The 19,829-nt window shown below is 30.4% G+C and overlaps 1 protein-coding gene across 2 annotated transcripts in view; it reads right to left on the reverse strand.

Annotated features, from left to right (window-relative positions):
* Nucleotides 1–479: 479 nt before the first annotated feature.
* Nucleotides 480–19,829, reverse strand: part of LOC145311690 (uncharacterized) — a 76,133-nt gene continuing 56,783 nt past the window's right edge. The window contains exons 2-12 of one of the 2 annotated variants that reach the window (XM_080150658.1): nucleotides 15,696–15,752; nucleotides 8,723–8,803; nucleotides 8,537–8,590; nucleotides 7,472–7,566; nucleotides 7,104–7,146; nucleotides 6,712–6,929; nucleotides 4,934–5,013; nucleotides 4,668–4,735; nucleotides 3,547–3,700; nucleotides 3,090–3,186; nucleotides 2,462–2,597 (exon numbers count right to left, since the gene is read on the reverse strand). In XM_080150658.1, the coding sequence (XP_080006784.1) occupies nucleotides 3,095–3,186; nucleotides 3,547–3,700; nucleotides 4,668–4,735; nucleotides 4,934–5,013; nucleotides 6,712–6,929; nucleotides 7,104–7,146; nucleotides 7,472–7,566; nucleotides 8,537–8,590; nucleotides 8,723–8,803; nucleotides 15,696–15,719 (909 nt within the window). In that variant the 5' untranslated portion in view covers nucleotides 15,720–15,752 and the 3' untranslated portion in view covers nucleotides 2,462–2,597; nucleotides 3,090–3,094. Of the gene's footprint in view, nucleotides 2,598–3,089; nucleotides 3,187–3,546; nucleotides 3,701–4,667; nucleotides 4,736–4,933; nucleotides 5,014–6,711; nucleotides 6,930–7,103; nucleotides 7,147–7,471; nucleotides 7,567–8,536; nucleotides 8,591–8,722; nucleotides 8,804–15,695; nucleotides 15,753–19,829 lie in introns of both variants that reach the window. The other variant, XM_080150657.1, reaches the window with a different exon arrangement.

Consider the following 19,829-nt stretch of genomic DNA (forward strand, 5'->3'; position numbering starts at 1 on the left):
ATATGCATGTTTCCTCATAAAACAAGGAAGATAAAATAAAAAGTACAGTGTTCAAGTTGTAGCAAAATATCATATGCATTTAAAAACATAGGTAAACCTTTTCAGGGACGTCCAAGGGGGGGGGGTGATTACCGCTTCCAAAATTTTAGATTTGTAATTATTAACTTCTCACTCAAAGAAAAAAAACTTGGACGTCCTTGCCTGTATAATTTAAAGATTAACCCCTCCCCCCCAAAAAAAATTATTTACAATTTTCTACCTCTCCCAAATATAAATATCTTGGACGTCCTTGACCCTTTTTTCTAAATTGTAGTTGAAATAATCTGGCTTTAACAAATTAACACGTCATATTTGAAGAAAGACTTCGAAAAAGGGAAGAAAAGAATTGAAACCCAATTTTTTCTCGGATAATTAACGCCGCTTGTTTTGGAGGTAATCGTTATTTAAATGTTATAAAACGTCAAATTAAAGAACAAATCTTAAGAATATTTTGAATATATTTATATTGGTAATAATTGGTTAACATAAAAAAATTGTAATAATATTGGAATAATATAATATATCATGTGTCATTTAACTGTAAGTTATTAGCAGGGATGATGAGGGATACGCCAATGGACTATAAATTAAAACATATTGTTAATGTTGATAAAAGATTATTCTTTTGCTTAAAACTATTGGTTGAAAAATTTAAAAACTAAAGGTTTGGAACCAACCAATCAAATTGGAATAAAACACTCAAAAGTTTTGAGCCAACGAATAAGATAGCATCGTTTAAAAACATCGGTCACATGATAATTTACCGTCCAATGTCCCCTCCCTCCCTGGTTATTAATAACTTTTAAAATTTCCAACAATATGTTTTTTGTTTGTTACATATTTGTTACTTAGGTTAAAACACCGCTGCTTTTTAATTGGATTACAGGTTGTAATATACAAAATAGTTTTCTCAAAATCTTTAAGATTATCAAACAATTAAATTCATAATCTAAAAGCTGAGCTCTACCTATCTAAAAATCTAATCTTTAAAAATCACATTAAATGAATATGGCTATAATAATATTTCACCGGTTTATTTAAGTAGTTAGGATCACATTATATTTATTTTAAGATGAAAGATTAAATGGCAACAATAAATTACAATTTAATAGTCTAAATCCTATAGAATTTCTCTGACTATCATAAGAATTAGGGTATTAAGTAAATGCAAAGCAATAGAAACCCTACTAGTCTAGTCTAAATTTTGTATAGGATTTGTTATTATTATGATATTATTTTTAAAATCAATGATAATAAGTTTTATTAATCTATATTACATTAAAGATAATATTGCAACTGAAAAGTTACTAAATTTTACTACATGATAATTATAATCGTTAAGTTGATTATTCATATTTAATGAAATGAATTTTTAAAAGTTTTTCTACTTAAGTGCAACTCAAGATGTTATATTTTCCCACCAAAGTTTCCAATTAACAGGGTCAGTAAGAAGGTTCCCTTTTTGTCTGGCTTGAAAATTTGGAGCAATAACATATTCTTGAGATGCAACATCCCTTTGTCTAATATTTACTGTTTACAAATTCCATATTCCGTATCTAAAAATGCAATCTCTATTCTGTAGAAAGACGTGTTGTATTATTGTACATAAACAATATAAAAAAGGACATGGCAGCCGCAATCTAGCCGAAGTCAGCCGCCAACAAGCCGCTATTAATTTGACTTATATTTTATTTAAAACCAGTTGGATTCATAACCCTGTTTTTCAATTAACTTAGCGGCTTATTTGGCTGGTGCCAGGCCCTGATAAAAACAACATTATTAATATCATTCATTATTTATAGTAAGCTTTTACATCTATTTTTGTTGATAACAAAGGACATTCACAAGTGTTCACGGATTTGGGATCTTAATAAGGTTTCTGTATATTCAAACGCTAGTAAAATATACTAGATTTAACATGAAAAAGAATAAAATAACATATATGTTGTATTATATCATAATGTGTTTTTGAAGTACAGAAAAGGATATATATAATTTATCTAAAGGTATGGCATTATACAAAAATGGAAGCTTAAATGGTAACTTTAAGTATGATGGTTGGTATGTGTATTTTTTTTACTGGTAACTTTTGTTTTCATTTGAGATAAACAACATGTTATAATAGCAAGATAAAAAGAGCTGTAAAAATTAAGTTAAACGAGAACCATTGGAAAACAGATAAAATCACAATTAATAAAATATGGTTGAAACTTGCTAATGAAACTAAAAATAGACAAATTTGATGAAAAAATAATAGGTAAAAAAATTATCCTTTAATGATATTGAGTAGATATGTAAGTTTAAAGAAAAAAAACATTTAACTAGCACAGTAAAACAGTGCTGAAAACAAAAAAAGTTTTTTTTCACTCACAATTAAGGTCGACGTCTTCTGTTTGAGCCACTGCGCCTATTATTCTGATTGCGTTGGTTTTTAGATCCTCTTTTAAAATTTCTATTCTGTGTCTTGACATCAACAACGTCGATATCTAAGCTGTCGAACCTGTTTGGTGGTGCTGGCGGTCCTATGAAAGTGCCGGCTGGAGGTGGAGCGGGGGGTCCTGCAAAAAAGGAGAAATAAATTTTTATTTATATGACATAGCACGGTGTGTTCTTTAAAAGTGCCTATCAAGACCAACCCCTTCTTATTTTTGAAATAGATTGAAAATAATGGGGAGTGGTGGTAGTTTTTTCTTCTATATGCCTTACAACTGTGGTGGCCCTAACTCTTCGGGGAGATCTAACCCTGCAGTATTACCCATTACCCAATATAACCTAACCTGACCAAAAGTAATAAACCCAGTACACAATATAACCTAACGCCTCCCTCTTTTTCAATTTATTTCAAAATAATGGAGAGGGGTTCTTTAGTTGAACAGCCACGCACTAACTGGGCAATTTTTGTATATCTCATTCTATATCTTGTTGGTTTAAAAAATGTTCTTTTATTATTCGTTTGTTTTGTAAATATATAAAAGAATATTATTTGAATATATTAATCTAAAAATATTCTACTTATCTACCATAGGAATCAAAAGCCGGTAGCCAAGGACCTGTTCTAAGGTTGAGGCGGGCCTATGAAGAGTCCAGGTGGTGGAGGGGCGGGGGGACCTGGAGCAGGGGAGGGTACAGGGGCAGGTAACCCTTGGCCTGCACCAGTAACAAAGTTCAATTCATAATACTTTAAGTTTTTCATTTTCTGTATTTTTGCTAAATTTTAGAATAATGATATTTTATTCAAACATTATGAATAAGTAAGAAAAAAAATAATATCAGTCTCAGTTTTTCTAACTGTTTTTTTTGTACCAGAGAAAAGACATTAGACAATAAATTGAATTACATCCCCAATGATGATCAAACTGATAATGCTCGTTTAAACCAGCCAATCATATTTTAATAGAAGTATGCAAAGCTTTTAAGCCAACGAATCAGACTGGTTATAAAACTTTGGATACAAGTATAATTTACAGTCCAATGTCCCCTCCGCTCCTTACTATATACCCATCTTACCTACGGATGGTTTGGGCGTGGTAACCAGTGCAGAGCCAGATGGACACTTGAAACAGTAATAAACTCTGTCACAGTTGTTCTTGCACACTTTGGTTGTCTTATCGTCACAGGACTTGGTTGGCACGTTTCGACACTGGGATCGGTACTTCTTCCACTAAAATTTGTATTTATATTAATCGCAATGGGCCTTACGTTCAATCATTTCTAGCTAAAAATATAAAATTATAAGCTTTGTAATCCTAATCTATAAAGATTAAGCTGTTTAGTTTTAAAATTTAAGTCTCTGGTGGCTTTATACCATTTATCTGTCCGTACCCTTCCCTTTAATATGAAATGGACGATTATATCAGTTAGATGAACAAGTTGTCCTCTATTGAAAATCTAAACATTATCTATAATACAAAGTAGAATGATGTCTGTCTGTCTGTCCGTCTGTCCGTCCGTCCGTCCGTCTAAAGCTTAAGATCTCGGTAACCACTGAACGGATTGGATTCTACTCTTCAGGGTATATACCTATTGGTCCTGTGGTGGTTTTAAGCTATTTTCTTGGGGGGTGGGACACCCCCTACCCCCCAAAAAATGAAAATTTCCCCCCCCAAAAAAAAAATTTTCATATTTTTTTTCTAATTTTAATGTTTTTTATCATTTATGTTTTTATATATTTTTATATATTTTATAAATTTTTATATTTTTTTATACTTTTTTATATTTTCTTTATATTTCGATTATTTTTCTTCTTTTTAAATTTCTTCTTCTTTTAAACTTTGTTTTATCAAATTCAAAAAGATTGTGAAAACTTCGTTCTCCTGTAGGGGCGAAGCCCCAAATAAGCTAATGGCAAAGAAAGTTTAAAAAACAATAAAAAAAGAAAAATCCAAGGGTTTTAAATAATATAAATCAATATAAATAAATATAAAAAGTTATAAAGAGTTATAAAATGTTATAAAGAGTTATAAAATGATATAAAGAGTTATAAAATGTTATAAAATACAGAAAATATCTAAAAAAAAATGTAAACAAAATTTTTAAAATTCTCCCCTGAACCTTTAGAAAAAAAGCCCCTAGAGGCTAGGGGCGAAGCCGCTAGTAAATTTAGAGTAAACTAATTGTTTTTATCTTACCTCACATTTTCTAACATTTCTCCAACATGATTTACTCAGAGGCGGCGAAGCAAACTCAAATATTTGTCCTGAATATAAAAAATGTTTTCTGTTCAATTTCTATTTTGAATTTACCCATTTTACTTTTTTTTCTCAGGGAGAAGGATAAAATTTTTTGGCTTTGAATGCTTTTGGGGTAAATTTTTAAACGTCGACAAACTTACTAAAAAAATACAACCACCCCCTTGAACGACCCTGAATACAGCTACTCTAAAATATAATCATACCTGCAGTTTCACTGGCAAATGGAAGATCTGATTCTGGAATAGGATAGCTCTGATCATATACAACCTCTGTAGGTATCAACCTTAATAATATAATGATAATATTCTGGAATGGGATAGCTCTGATCATATACAACCTCTGTAGGTATCAACCTTAATAATATAATAATAATATTCTGGAATGTGATAGCTTTGATCATATACAACCTCTGTAGGTATCAACCTTAATAATATAATAATAATATTCTGGAATGGGATAGCTCTGATCATATACAACCTCTGTAGGTATCAACCTTAATAATATAATGATAATATTCTGGAATGGGATAGCTCTGATCATATACAACCTCTGTAGGTATCAACCTTAATAATATGATAATAATATTCTGGAATGGGATAGCTTTGATCATATACAACCTTAATAATATAATAATAATATTCTGGAATGGGATAGCTTTGATCATATACAACCTCTGTAGGTATCAACCTTAATAATATAATGATAATATTCTGGAATGGGATAGCTCTGATCATATACAACCTCTGTAGGTATCAACCTTAATAATATAATGATAATATTCTGGAATGGGATAGCTCTGATCATATACAACCTCTGTAGGTATCAACCTTAATAATATGATAATAATATTCTGGAATGGGATAGCTTTGATCATATACAACCTTAATAATATAATAATAATATTCTGGAATGGGATAGCTCTGATCATATACAACCTCTGTAGGTATCAACCTTAATAATATAATAATAATATTCTGGAATGTGATAGCTCTGATCATACACAATCTCTGTAGGTATCAACCTTAATAATATGATAATAATATTCTGGAATGGGATAGCTCTGATACATACACAACTACTGTAGGTATCAACCTTAATAATATGATAATAATATTCTGGAATGGGATAGCTCTGATCTTACACAACCTCTGTAGGTATCAACCTTGATAATATGATAATAATATTCTGGAATGGGATAGCTCTTATCATACACAACCTCTGTAGGTATCAACCTTAATAATATGATAATAATATTCTGGAATCGGATAGCTCTGATATCATACACAACCTCTGTAGGTATCAACCTTAATAATATGATAATAATATTCTGGAATGGGATAGCTCTGATCATAAACAACCTCTGTAGGTATCAACCTTGATAATATGATAATAATATTCTGGAATGGGATAGCTCTGATCATATACAACCTCTGTAGGTATCAACCTTAATAATATAATAATAATATTCTGGAATGGGATAGCTCTGATCATATACAACCTCTGTAGGTATCAACCTTAATAATATGATAATAATATTCTGGAATGGGATAGCTCTGATCATACACAACTACTGTAGGTATCCTGGTAGGTATCAACCTTAATAATATGATAATAATATTCTGGTATGGGATAGCTCTGATCATACACAACTACTGTAGGTATCAACCTCAATAATATGATAATAAGATTCTGGAATGGGATAGCTCTGATCATACACAACCTCTGTAGGTATCAACCTTAATAATATAATAATAATATTCTGGAATGGGATAGCTCTGATCATATACAACAGCTTGAAATCAAAACAAAATCATCTGTTATCTAGAAAAAATATATATTTTAAGACACTGCTAGTTTGAACCAACCCATCAATATTTAGCAAAAGTATCTAAGGTACAACCCAAAACTACCCCCACTCTAGATTATAATTATTCAAAGTTTGGATACTCTCAACCAAGATTTTAAAAAAGAGAGCATATACCTTTTAACCCTACTCAATGTAACATCAGAATCATCACTGCTGACTATGGGTGGACCCTGTGGGCCCTCCACACTTCTTGTGCTCCTGGCAACTTGATTACTATGGTTGTCCACACTTCTTGTAATCCTGGCAACTGGATTACTATGGTTGTCCTCCTCCTCAGGTGAGCTGCGTTTATTGCGGCGCCGCTTTCCATTGCACACGTTTTGCCAAACATTCTAAGTATTTTAAGTTCTTAAATAAATTAATCGTAAAGCTTTAAATAAAATAGAGCTATTTAACAGTTTGATCTTAGGCACTTTATTACCTACTTATTTAATTATTTCAATAACCATTATCTTTTCCATAATTAAAAATGTCTTAAACAGAAACTTAAAAATGGAAGACTGTACCTTGCACTCTTGTCTCTTGAAATCTGTGCATTTGTATTCATACCTACGAAATAAGTAATATTATTATTTTTAGTTATATCTATCTAATCATAGAAATGTTTGAAATAATTTTTTATATGCCTGATCACTGTGTTGGTTCCTGACCCAGCGGGGCCTTAACCAGTTGTAGCTACTTAGTAAATACTCAATAAAACCTAAATAAACTATAAAATAAACAAACGAAAAACTACAACCATACTTATTTTCAATCTATTTAAAAATTGGTTACAGAGCTCGACTAGGCACTTTGAGGCAAACCGTAACAGACCAATTGTTATAAAAAAGTAAAAATATATTTCTGGAGAATTATCACTGAAAAAAAAACTTACTTTGTTCGACACTGAACTTTTTCTTCGCATTCATATTTACAATCATATTTGGAAACACAACGATCTCCTTTGGTTGATTCTGCATAGTTAGTCACCTAGATATACAAAATATATTATTTCGATGTAAAATAAAATAGAGGTTTTGAAAATATGCAACCTCTCACCCGTAGAAACTTCTTTACAAATAATATGCAACCTCTTACCTATAGAGTAACTCCTCTACAAATAATATGCAACCTCTTACCTGTAGAAAAGCTCCTCTACAAATAATATTCAACCTCTTACCTGTAGAGCAGCTTCTCTACAAATAATATGCAACCTCTTACCTGTTGAGTATCTTTTCTACAAATAATATGTAACCCCCCACCTGTAGAGTAGTTTCTCTACAAATAATATGCAACCTCTTACCTGTAGAGAGGCTCCTCTACAAATAATATGCAAACTCTTACCTGTAGAGTAGCTCTTCTACAAATAATATGCAACCTCTTACCTGTAGAGTATCTCTTCTACAAATAATATGCAACCTCTTACCTGTAGAGTATCTCGTCTACAAATAATATGTAAAGTTCTTACCTGTACAGTAGCTCCTCTACAAATAGTATGCAACCTCTTACCTGTAGAGTATCTCCTCTACAAATAATATGCAACCTCTTTCCTGTAGAGTAGCTCATCTACAAATAATATGCAACCTCTTACCTGTAGAGTAGCTCATCTACAAATAATATGCAACCTCTTACCTGTAGAGAGGCTCCTCTACAAATAATATGCAAACTCTTACCTGTAGAGTAGCTCTTCTACAAATAATATGCAACCTCTTACCTGTAGAGTATCTCCTCTACAAATAATATGTAACCTCTTTCCTGTAGAGTAGCTCATCTACAAATAATATGCAACCTCTTACCTGTATAGTATCTCCTCTACAAATAATATGCAACTTCTTTCCTGTAGAATAGCTCATCTACAAATAATATGCAACCTCTTACCTGTAGAGTATCTCCTCTACAAATAATATGCAACTTCTTACCTGTAGAGTAGCTCCTCTACAAATAATCTGCAACTTCTTACCTGTGGACATAATTTTCTTCCTCTGTATGTATTACCTCTGTCGTTAATTTCATTCTGCTTCAAAAAAAATTTCTTGAAATTATCAATTTAGCTATTCTTTTCTTTCATCCAACAAGGTCGCTATAGTTGCGCTAGTTGTGAACACAATTGCTTAGCATTAGTAATATAATAATATCAAGAATATTCCTGAATTTGTCTGTTACTGAATCTTGGTTCAAGGAGGCCTCTGTCGGCACACTCAATACAGATCAACAAAACCAAAAGGATCTAAAAATATATAAATTATTAGACAACTTTTAATTACTAATCTCAGGGAAGATTTCATGATATTTTGAGGGGGATAACGTGCACCCTCTTTGAGATACGTCCCCTTGGAAAAAAATTCTACCACAACCTCCCTACCCAAAAATACTGTAAAAATAAAACATTATATAGAGGCTCTACTGCCAAAAGCTAAAAGTTGATGAGACTTTGATTAATTTATTAATTAATTTGATGATATTGATTTTTGGTAACACAGCTACTCTTTAATTGAGATATGTCGGTACGTCTATCCGCATGTTAAAACATAAAAAATACTTTTTGTATTTTATTTACAATTCATTTAATTTTACTATATTTTCTTAAACTATCAACTTCCTAATTCATAAATAACAGTTTACAATTCTTTCTTTTCATTCAAGGACTTGTTAGCTTCCATGCTTAGCATCTTATGGCATAATTGTCCTAATTATTAAATAGTAACTTGCAACAGATAGACAGACACACGATTTTGTATTTTTTTAGCTTTAAACCAAAGTTTAATTTCAAGGAAATATTAAAAAATTTATTTCACTAACGAAAAACGTACTAGGAAATTTGTTAAACACATTAATTCTAAAATATATGTTGAGGAAATGTGATAGTCCGCCTGAAGGGTCTAAAATATTTAAATATTGATTGACCATGCATGAAATTATTTAAATATTGCTTCTATATGTGTGTGATCACAAATATAGAAACAAACACAAAATAAGTCATACACGATACCAGGGGCGTGCAAGATGGGAAGGACACCCTCACCTTATTAAAATTACTAAGGGGATGTAAGCGTTATACCCCTCTGAGATTCTTGTTACCACTCCCCCAACCCATCTTTGTAATTTTAAAGGAGAGTGGTGGTTCCCGTAGTTCCACCCATGGCTACATAATGACTGCTCTGTGATAATTAACAAGGATAAAAAAAACTACAACAGCACTACAAAATCTGTCAAAAAGTATAATAACAAAAAAATAGTATGAAAAGAGGTATGAAAACAATAAACCAAATGTTAAAATATCCTTAAAACAAACACAAAAAGGCCATATAAAAGAATGACAATGAAATTAGCTTTTAAAAATGTGTTAAAAACTATTTTTTTTCTTCAAATTTTGATTGGGTGATTTAAACTTTTTAACTAATAACTTAAATCTACAGAAGGGAATTATGTTCTTTTTTATCATTGGAGTTAAAAAACAATTTATCGCTCATTTCCTTGTCCCTTAAAGATCCGTAATATTAACTGATTAAAAGAGTTTCACATTTTCTAACACACATTAATTATCTTCTCAAAATATTATAGTTTGAACTCATCAAAAAACACTTAAATGTGTAATTATGCTTGAAACTGAAGGTTCATCATTTAAAATTTCCTCGCCGCAGTACTCAAACTCGAATCATTCAATCAAATTAAATAGATTTATTATAGTAATTGGTTAAATTAAAAAATCATTGATGAATAATTTATTTTTGGGGTTGACTAATTTATGTACAAAGTACTGTAGATTGAACTCGTACTTAAAAATCACGTTCTCTTATTCCTTTTCTATAAAATTTTGGTTGGTTGGTACAAACTAGGTGTGTTTATCAATAATTTTACTCTACAGAAGGAGTAATTTACGTCAATTTAACGTATACATTCATTTTGTATCGTCTTATCCCTCAAGATCCCAGATAAAAACTACATATAAAGTTTAATATTCTTGATGGCCTTCTTGTGTGTGATGTTCATTATGTAATCTAATTAATCTAAAAATTTACACAATTGATATGTTGTTACATTAAGGTCATAAAGCTTCGCTACTTATGGACGTTCTCCGTTATTCTTTTTATTTACTTTTCTTTTTGAAAAGAATAAGAAATTAAATTAAAATTCCATTAAATCGCAAGGATCTTGAAGGATAACACAATGGACGATAGATTGATATAAATTCTCAATGATGACAAACAAATTATATCATCTTTGGATTAAAAATATGGGTTAAAAAGCTTTAACTCTACTAGTCTATAAACAGCAAATTAAGATTTTTAAAAAGTAATAAAAGTTTTAAGATAATATAACAAGATTATAAAACTTTGGGTAACAGTGTAATTTACAGTCTAATCCGTGATTAAATTGTCATTCCCATATAAACAACCCCTTAAATAGTGGATGTAAATATTCATTCCCATATAAACAACCCCTTAAATAGTGGATGTAAATATTCATTTATTTCCCTGGTATCTCATTTATATCCCTGGTATGATTTTAGAAGATTTTTAATTTTTTTTGGAAGATTTTATAATTTTTATTAATTACTTAAAGAAAGAAAAATTATACCAGGGAAATAAATGAAATTTAAAAACCAAAATTAAACCACATTTTACTAGCATAAAAATGAGTTTTTGTTTAAATGAGAATGAATCGGTCCATCATTTATTCCCTCGGGTAAGAAATATTCATTCCTAAACAAAAAACTGGACAGGAATACCCCATTTATTTCCCTGGTATCTCATTTATATCCCTGGTATGATTTTAGAAGATTTTAAATTTTTTTTGGAAGATTTTAGAATTTTTATTAATTACTAAAAGAAAGAAAAATTATACCAGGGAAATAAATGAAATTTAAAAACCAAAATTAAACCACATTTTACTAGCATAAAAATGAGTTTTTGTTTAAATGAGAATGATATTCCTGTCCAGTTTTTTGTTTAGGAATGAATACCCCATTTCTTATAAATTTAAAATAAAAGATTCAAATTACCAAATTAAAGATTCAAATCTTAAAGGATTAGATAATGAAATTAAAATTCATTTCCTTCTTTTCCAGAAACAATCATATATTTTTTATTTATCCAGTTTTCCAAAAGTTGGAGGATTTCTTTTATTTTCTTGTACAAGAAAAAAATAGGTACTTAAACTTAAACCTATTTTTGACTAACGAAACTATCCCCCCACTTATTTTATATTTTGAAAATCATTATTTCTCAATGTTCTGGATTTTTCTTTAAGTAGAAGAGATCTATTGGGAACGTGAAAAAGATTTTGAAAAAACTAAAAGTATTTTTTTTATAGTAAAAATTTAATATAACAAACTGCAAACTGTATCTCTGTGTCTATTTGAGTTACTAGAGGCTGCAATCTAGTATTTAGGGACCCTGTATTCAATAGGAAGGGGGTATTCAATAAGCCTAAAAATATCCAAAGACCTAAGATATAGTTTAGCCAAAATCCATTCTGGAATCTGTGAAGCTACTCTTTGTAATAAAGAACTCAATCGGTTCAGTGGTTAGCGAGGTGTTAACGGACAACTCTTATTACTTTATATTGTAGGAATGCAATATATCAAATTTCGGAAAATTACCTGGAGAAATGGTAAAAAGTATTATTCGAAAATGCTACAGGTGGGTAGGGCTATATTCCTCTCCTCAACTTACATCGTCCAAAGGTTAGGGGTGAAGCAATTAGCATCTTTGAGAGTAAGAAACAAGTTATCTTTATTAAAACAATTAGATAACCCTCCCAAAAATTGATATTCTTGACATTAGTATTTACAAAGCAGCACAAACATGGCTTAGATAAAAAAGATATATTATCATAGATGGTCATTCAGCCACTATTATCCATCCGACTTTAAACTCTGATCAAGATTTTTGTTTCAAAGCTGTTGCCAATTCAAATATATTTTTTTGACTTATTATTAAGACGAAATAAATATATTAGATGCTCTTGAACAAAAATATGTACACTTTCAAAGTAATAGTGTGGTCGGATTGTTTATACACTGTGTTCCTATTGGTCTAATAAAGCATTTGATCATCTTGACTTTCTAAATTGATTATTGGATGAATGGAAGTAAGGTTTGAGATATCTAATCTTATATCACGCAGTGTTTTCTTACAACAAAACAAGGCATTCAATTCAGGGATTACATGGCCAGGCATCCCGGGCATCAAACCATTCCCTGTCAAACTTTAGTCCCGCCTTTGTTTCAATTAGACTTTAGTCATTGAAATATTGTTTAATGTGTATGATTTATTAATGAATATCAAATATACATAATACATATGTCAATCAATGATATTTTGGTGGTTTCCCTCAATGTGGCTAGTATAGCAAAGAAAACCACTGCACCCCCCCCCCTATTTTAGAAAATAAAATAAAATAAGTAGTAGTGTGGGGGAAAATTATAAGATATTTTTTAAAATTTAGGTCAGGTGGTGTTAGGTTATTTTTTGTCATAATAGGCCCTGCAGGGTTTAGGCTATCTGCAGGGGTTAGCCATTAAGAAAAAAGGCCTCCTTTTATTTTAAATTTTTTCCCCCGAAAATTAAGGTAGGGTTTTGGTGTGCTTGATAGGCTTTTTAAGGGAAAACATACGTTTTTTTCTTCATATGCAATAATGTCGACAAAATCAAATTAATTTGTATGCTAACATAATGGTGTCAAGTTTAACAGGAATGGTCTAGTAAACAGCCTTCCATCTTTTTTCCTATCTGCAAGACTTTATGAAAACAATAACTGTTCTTGATAAATAACTTTTTACATAGTTCAATATATTTAATGCGAAAACAACAATTATAAGCATAACAATGAATAGAATATGGTTAAGGATTTCCAATGTTTTTAAAGTGCCCTAGGAAGGAACCCCCCCCCCCCTATTTTTTAAATAAGAGAACTGGGGGGGGGGGGAGTTCTCATGCCTAATCCATACAAGATGGCCCTACCCAACGATTCCTTACCCTGCGGGGCTACCCAGTACCTAATATAACCTAAACTAACATAGTCAAAGGTAAAATAAAAATACCCACCCCCTTACTTTCAATTTCTTTTCTGTGCTCGACTAGAAATTACATTAACATTGACAAAGTTGAAGAAGATTTATTTTTTATTTCTGTGTTATGTTAACAGCTATGCTATTTTTCATTACCATAATTGTACGTTGATACGTCAGCATTATTATTCAAATTCTTTTTATAGAAATGATAATAATTACACTTTTTAAAAACTAAAATATCTTTACATATATTAAAAAAGTATAAAAACATTTTTATTTCATTTTTTAAAATATTACTGGCAAAGGGTCTAAATATCATTAAATTAAATTATTTTCTCTATTTTTAAATTTTTGATATATCCTGTTGAAAAATCTTTTGAGTCCATACTTTGCAGGCAGCTTCAGGAATAAGACAATGTACGATAAATTTATAAACATCCCCAATGATAATTTACAAAATTACCCCTTCTGTAGATTAAAATAATTGGACATTGAACCTTGCAGTAATTAATACGGATTTAATAAAAGTATCCAAAGTTGTGATTATAAATTTTGGGTACTTTTATAATTGTGTACCTCCCTCCTTCCTTCTCCCTGGTACTTTGCAATTTTAATTTCCTGCCTGTTGTTGCAACTCCAGCAAAAAGAATTGACACTGGATATACTGGGTACAATCTTATATTTTATTTATTGAAAAAAATTGGACCCTTCCCCCACCCTTTTTTTCTTATAAATTTTATTTAGTAATCTTCAGTGATAAGACAATGGACAATACATTGACGTATAATATCCCAATGATGAAAAAAATTATCTATAGATTAAAATTATTGGTTTAAAAGTTTGGATTCTTCTATTTTGAATCAACCAATAAACATTTTATAAAAACACTCAGAGTGTTTAAGCCAACAAAAGACCATGGACAATAAATACATTTACAATGGTACATCCCCAATGAAGATAAACACAATTACTCCTTCTGTAGATTAACTTATTGGTTGAAAAGTTTGCGTGAAAGGACGTGTAGTTTATCCGGTTAAATCTACAGATTACGTATTCGTGTGACAAATGCTTGCTAGAAAGGCCTAACATTTTGAAAATGCAAGAAATCATGATATTCATTCAATACATCATAAATTTGTCTCTTGTTTTAGTGAGCCATAACCCATCCTATATTTAAGTTAACCTATATATATCTTTTAATTTATAGATCTGGTTGGGAAGAGTAGGGTTCTCATTATCAATTTTCAAGATAAGGGATTATGACTGTCGAATATATTTGTAATTTGCCCTGTGACCCTGCTATTCAGATGTATACAGTAGTAATAGATACACTAGATCCCTAAATATCTAAATTGCGCCAATAGAAAACATCGTACGGAAAATCCGACTATACTATTGGTTAGAAAGTTTGCACATTAAGTACGAAAGTTGCAATCGTTTTGTCCATAGTAAGATAGCTATAAATAGCTGAATTGTTTAGAATAGAGCAAGATTTCGGAAAATTATATCATCGTAAATTTCGTCGCTCCTATTATTAGATTGAAGTATTTATGACTAAATATAAACAAAAATCTTCGTCTGGTATAAATTTGATATGAAGTTGAAGGAATTATTGTGTGTGACTGAACATCTAGTGTAATAACTGTATGTAAACAGTAGTGAAACTAATTTAGAATTTGCTAAAATATGTAGACACATTACCAGTACATACATAAATATATAATTCTTAAATTATAAAATATGATGGTTGTTTGTCTTTTTGTTTACTCTATCTATAACTAGCGGCTACGCCCCTAGAGGTCTTAGTGGATATTTGAAGAAAGAGAGGGGGGTGGGGGTTGACATTTAATTACGAGGTAACCCCCCCCCCCCTCCCCTCAACAGTTATAAACTTTCACTGAACATATAAGAAGCTTCATTGTAAAGAAGATCTAGCAGTTATAGAGATTCTTCGCTACCGATAGACATCTTGTTAATCATATATGATTTAAGGTGTAGGATAATGAAAGATTTATATTAGCACCAGACATATATTTATCAATATTAGCTGCGCTACTTCTGAACATAATTATACATGTTATTAATTATGTTTAAAATACTTGACCTGTTTAGAAGATAAAGGTGACATTTCTTATGATTAGTTCTCCCAACATTCAGTCATCTGAAATAAAAAAAAATATATCATTGGACAAGTTTAAAAATTTACTTCTTAATATAACTTATGATAAACAATCAATTTTCCTAGATTATAATTATTGTTATTAAAGTTATGACACTATTCATTTATACAGAACAATCATAAATAGCCTGGACCTACAATGTTTTTTAGCCATCGAATGTTAGAAAGCGTGATTAAAGTTTTGGTAGCAATATGTTTTATATTCTAATTTTCCCTCAATCCTGAAAACTAGAGCTTTTAAAAAACAAGATTTACAGCCAGTTAAACAAATCTTTTGAGTAAAGGAGGCTGAAACATGTTAAAATGATTCCTACTGCTTCTATGTCAGGTGCACGAGAAGGGGGGGGGGAAGCCTTGACCCAAAACAGGTGCAACTAATTACCATGCACAGATAAGACTGCAAGACAAAGGTGGAGCAATCAATTAATGGTTGTCATGTGGGATGTTTGGCCTCGTAATCATGCACTTCATTACCAACATTTTATTTAGAGATACACAAAAATACGTCCTACGCATCCCGTCCTCTAGAGGTTATTAAAGTGAAGAGTTATTCAAAACACAAGATTGTTTTGTGTTCATTTGCCTATCCCCGTATATTTCTAACATACGCGTTGTGCAGTGCAGTAAAAAGAAATGCAATTCATGACATCAAAATTTTTATGGCTTTCTTTTATTCTTTAAATTCTTTGTTAGGTATGCTACTCATAAAAACATAAATAAAATACATTAAAAATGTTTAAAAGGTTCTACGAGTGCAAAAATTTTATCTTTAAAACTATAAAATTTACGAAATTAATTAAAAAATAATAGATAGTTGTTTCTGACTCAGCGAAGATGTTCGATATTTTCAGGGAGGAAGGGTACATTGAACTATAAATAACACTTAAATAGCCACGTATAAATGATATTTCATTCGTTGGCTTAAAAAGTTCGGGTGCTTTTATGTCGACTGGTTTGTTTAAACTGACCTAAAACTATCCCGAGACCGAAGTAAAGCTTCCCTTTCACGAAGAACCCAATCAATTCAGTAATGAGTGAGATGTATAAAGAATTATGCATTGCAAAAGCATTGCAGACCCAAAAATTGAAAGGATCGTATACAAAGCCTACTGGAATATCAAGCAGCAAAATCTATTTTTTCTAAATTAATTAAAACCTCAGATAAAGTCGGTGTCTCTGCTCAGTGTCTGGCTCTCTTTGTCATCTGTAAAATTAGAAACATGAGCTTCAGAGGATATACAAGGATGTTCAAAATAAATTTAAACTAAATGGTATCAAGGATCTTAAGGTATAAGAAAATGGACGATAAATTTATTCATTATTGGTAAAAGAAATTACTCTTTCTATAGTTTTAAAATATACATTGAAAAGATAACACATTGCTAGTTAAACCAACTAATCAAAGTTTCCTAAGTACCCAAATTTTAAACCAACGATTGAGAGCAATTTATAAAAATTTGGGTACCAGTATAATTTGCAGTCTAGTGCTGATCTTTCTTACTCCTTGAAAACCGAAAAGACATTTAACAATGATGACAGCATCCACAATAGCGTGGCGTGTCCAGTTCTGCATAAGTAATGTTTTATACAAGGTTGACAACTTACATAAAAGTTAAAACAAATAAAGTTATTATTTATCATAAGATTGTTCTATGAAAGCATAACAATTGTATCGATTTCAAACTTGGAATGCAGATTTTTAAAAATAAATTTTAGGAATGATTTAGACAGAGTAACAAATGTTTAATCGGTACTTAAAAGTCCGTACGTCTATTTAAACAATTTATATAATAACCTATTGATCTATTTTTTAGAGTAATGATTCCTAGGGCAACAAGTTACAATGTTATAATGATGAGTCCTAAAAATGTAAGAATCTCCTTTAAAAAAATCCTGTATTTGAAAAATTTTGCAACAAGCTTAAATACAGTTATGTTTATAATAAATGTTATACTCCTAGTTTTCATTTAATTAGCTTTCTTTCTCTTTAATTGTAATGAGTTTTATAAAATTGTTTGTTCAATTTGTTTATCTAACAACCAAAGAAGTGTTTTTTTGTTATCATTGAAATCTAAACCTTTATATGTGACTAAAAATTAAGCAAATAGCTCAGGGATCTTCAGGGACAAGACAAAAAACGATAAATTGATGTCGACCGCCAATTATGATAAACAAAACTACTCGTTTTGTATTGTAAAGTTTTGACAGTGAGAAAACTTGATTATAAAACCCTGGAACCAATAATTTACAGTCCAATATCCCCTCCCTACCTGCCAAATAGGCAGAGATGGGTGAATAGAAGAAAAATAAACCTCTAGGATGTACTTTATGAATGTAGTATTTTCTTCTGTTTTACGATTATTTTTAATATTCTTACCAATATCCCATAATCTAAACTGAATTTTGTATCATGAGGAAAATCTAATTTATTTCATGTGACCTATTAACCTGTCTTAAATGGAGTTTTCTCTCACTTCAGTTTATAGAATAGGCGGCATTTAGTTTTATCTTAACTAAATTTAAAATGAACATTTGACTGAAATGTCCAATGTCTAGAATAAAATTAAAATTATCATTGACTTCAAATTCATAAATTATCTTTCTCTAAACTTTTTAGAAAGTAAGTAGTCCATTTAAAAAAATCATGTTTCGCTACTGTTTGAATAGTGTTATTTTGAGAGAAGCTTTCTTCCAATAAAGTTAATAGTTTAAACTTTCAATAAAAGCAATTAAATGCATATCTATTGTTAAATAAAAAACAAAACAATATTCCATAATTATAGGAGTTCTGTCTGGAACTAACCATGAGACTGTCAAATCAAAACATGCAAAAGAAGAAATTTTTCAAACTCCTGTAATTAAAGTAAAATTAGTCTTTTTTTGTTGATAGTGGCGTACACAGGCATTTGTCAGAGGGTGGGGGGGGGGGTGGATGAGCTTTGAGGGAATAAAATGAAACCTTTCAATTAAAGTTTTAAGGGGAATGTTGATACCCCCGAATTTAGAGCACATTCCTCCAAAACGCACTATTGCACTATATACATTGTTCTTAAAAGAGCGAAGATACTCTATGATTGTCAGACTTTTGTGTTTAATTATGATATTATGCTAAATATACTTGTTTCATTAAAAATATTTTGAAATAATATTCTGTTCCTTTAATATCAGAGTTCAATGTTTGTAAGTGATCGTTTGTTATCCCGTCTAGTGTATTCAGCTTCGCTTTTATTGACATTGTCATCCTTGTTTTATTAAAAACATAATTGCTACTTTCCGAGTCATTATTGAAATGCAATTGAAACCCTCAGAGCGACTCATTTAATTTTAATTGCTATAAAAGTCTTGAAACAATAAAAATATTGAATTGTAAGTGTGATAGTAAACTTCAATTTTAATTGCCATAAAAGTGTTGTAACGATTAAAATAATGATTCTAAGTCGAAAGTAAACATTAGGTTATTTTATTTCTGATCTTAGAGGAAAAGTTTATTTTGATAAACATCTTAATGGTTTTAATAAAATCGTTATATTTTATGTTTAAGCATAAAACAATAAACAATAGTGTTTGAGATTTTATCAGCTACTTAATTACAAGTGTATGTCTGTATAGCTTAAAGTCACATTTTCAAGATTTTACCAAAAGTTCCCATTACATTTAATTTGCTGAATGTACACTCCAAATTAAGATGAACGAATAACCCCTCTCAAGATTAAATTAATTTTTAAATTGTTAATACAGTGCATAAACATAAGTACCAATAAGAAAACTGTTAGACTATATACATCCAATGCCCGCTTCAACCCTGTAAAAATCTACGATTTTTTATTTTTATACTGCATTAGAATTTTGTTAGCTTGTTGTTGCTGCGCTATTTAATAACAAATTGTCCTTATCTTTCAAATATAAATTTATCTTATCATTTAATCATGCCATGATTAAAGAATTGAATAAAGAAAAGTCTCATCTAATAATAGAATAACAGCAATAAAGATAATTATAGTAATAATACCCCAGTAAGATGATTACATATTATATGGATATGATAAATAAAACTGTCTG

Source organism: Acartia tonsa, chromosome 2, assembly GCF_053477335.1.
Source record: "Acartia tonsa isolate MP-2025a chromosome 2, ASM5347733v1, whole genome shotgun sequence".
NCBI classification, from domain to species: domain Eukaryota; kingdom Metazoa; phylum Arthropoda; class Copepoda; order Calanoida; family Acartiidae; genus Acartia; species Acartia tonsa.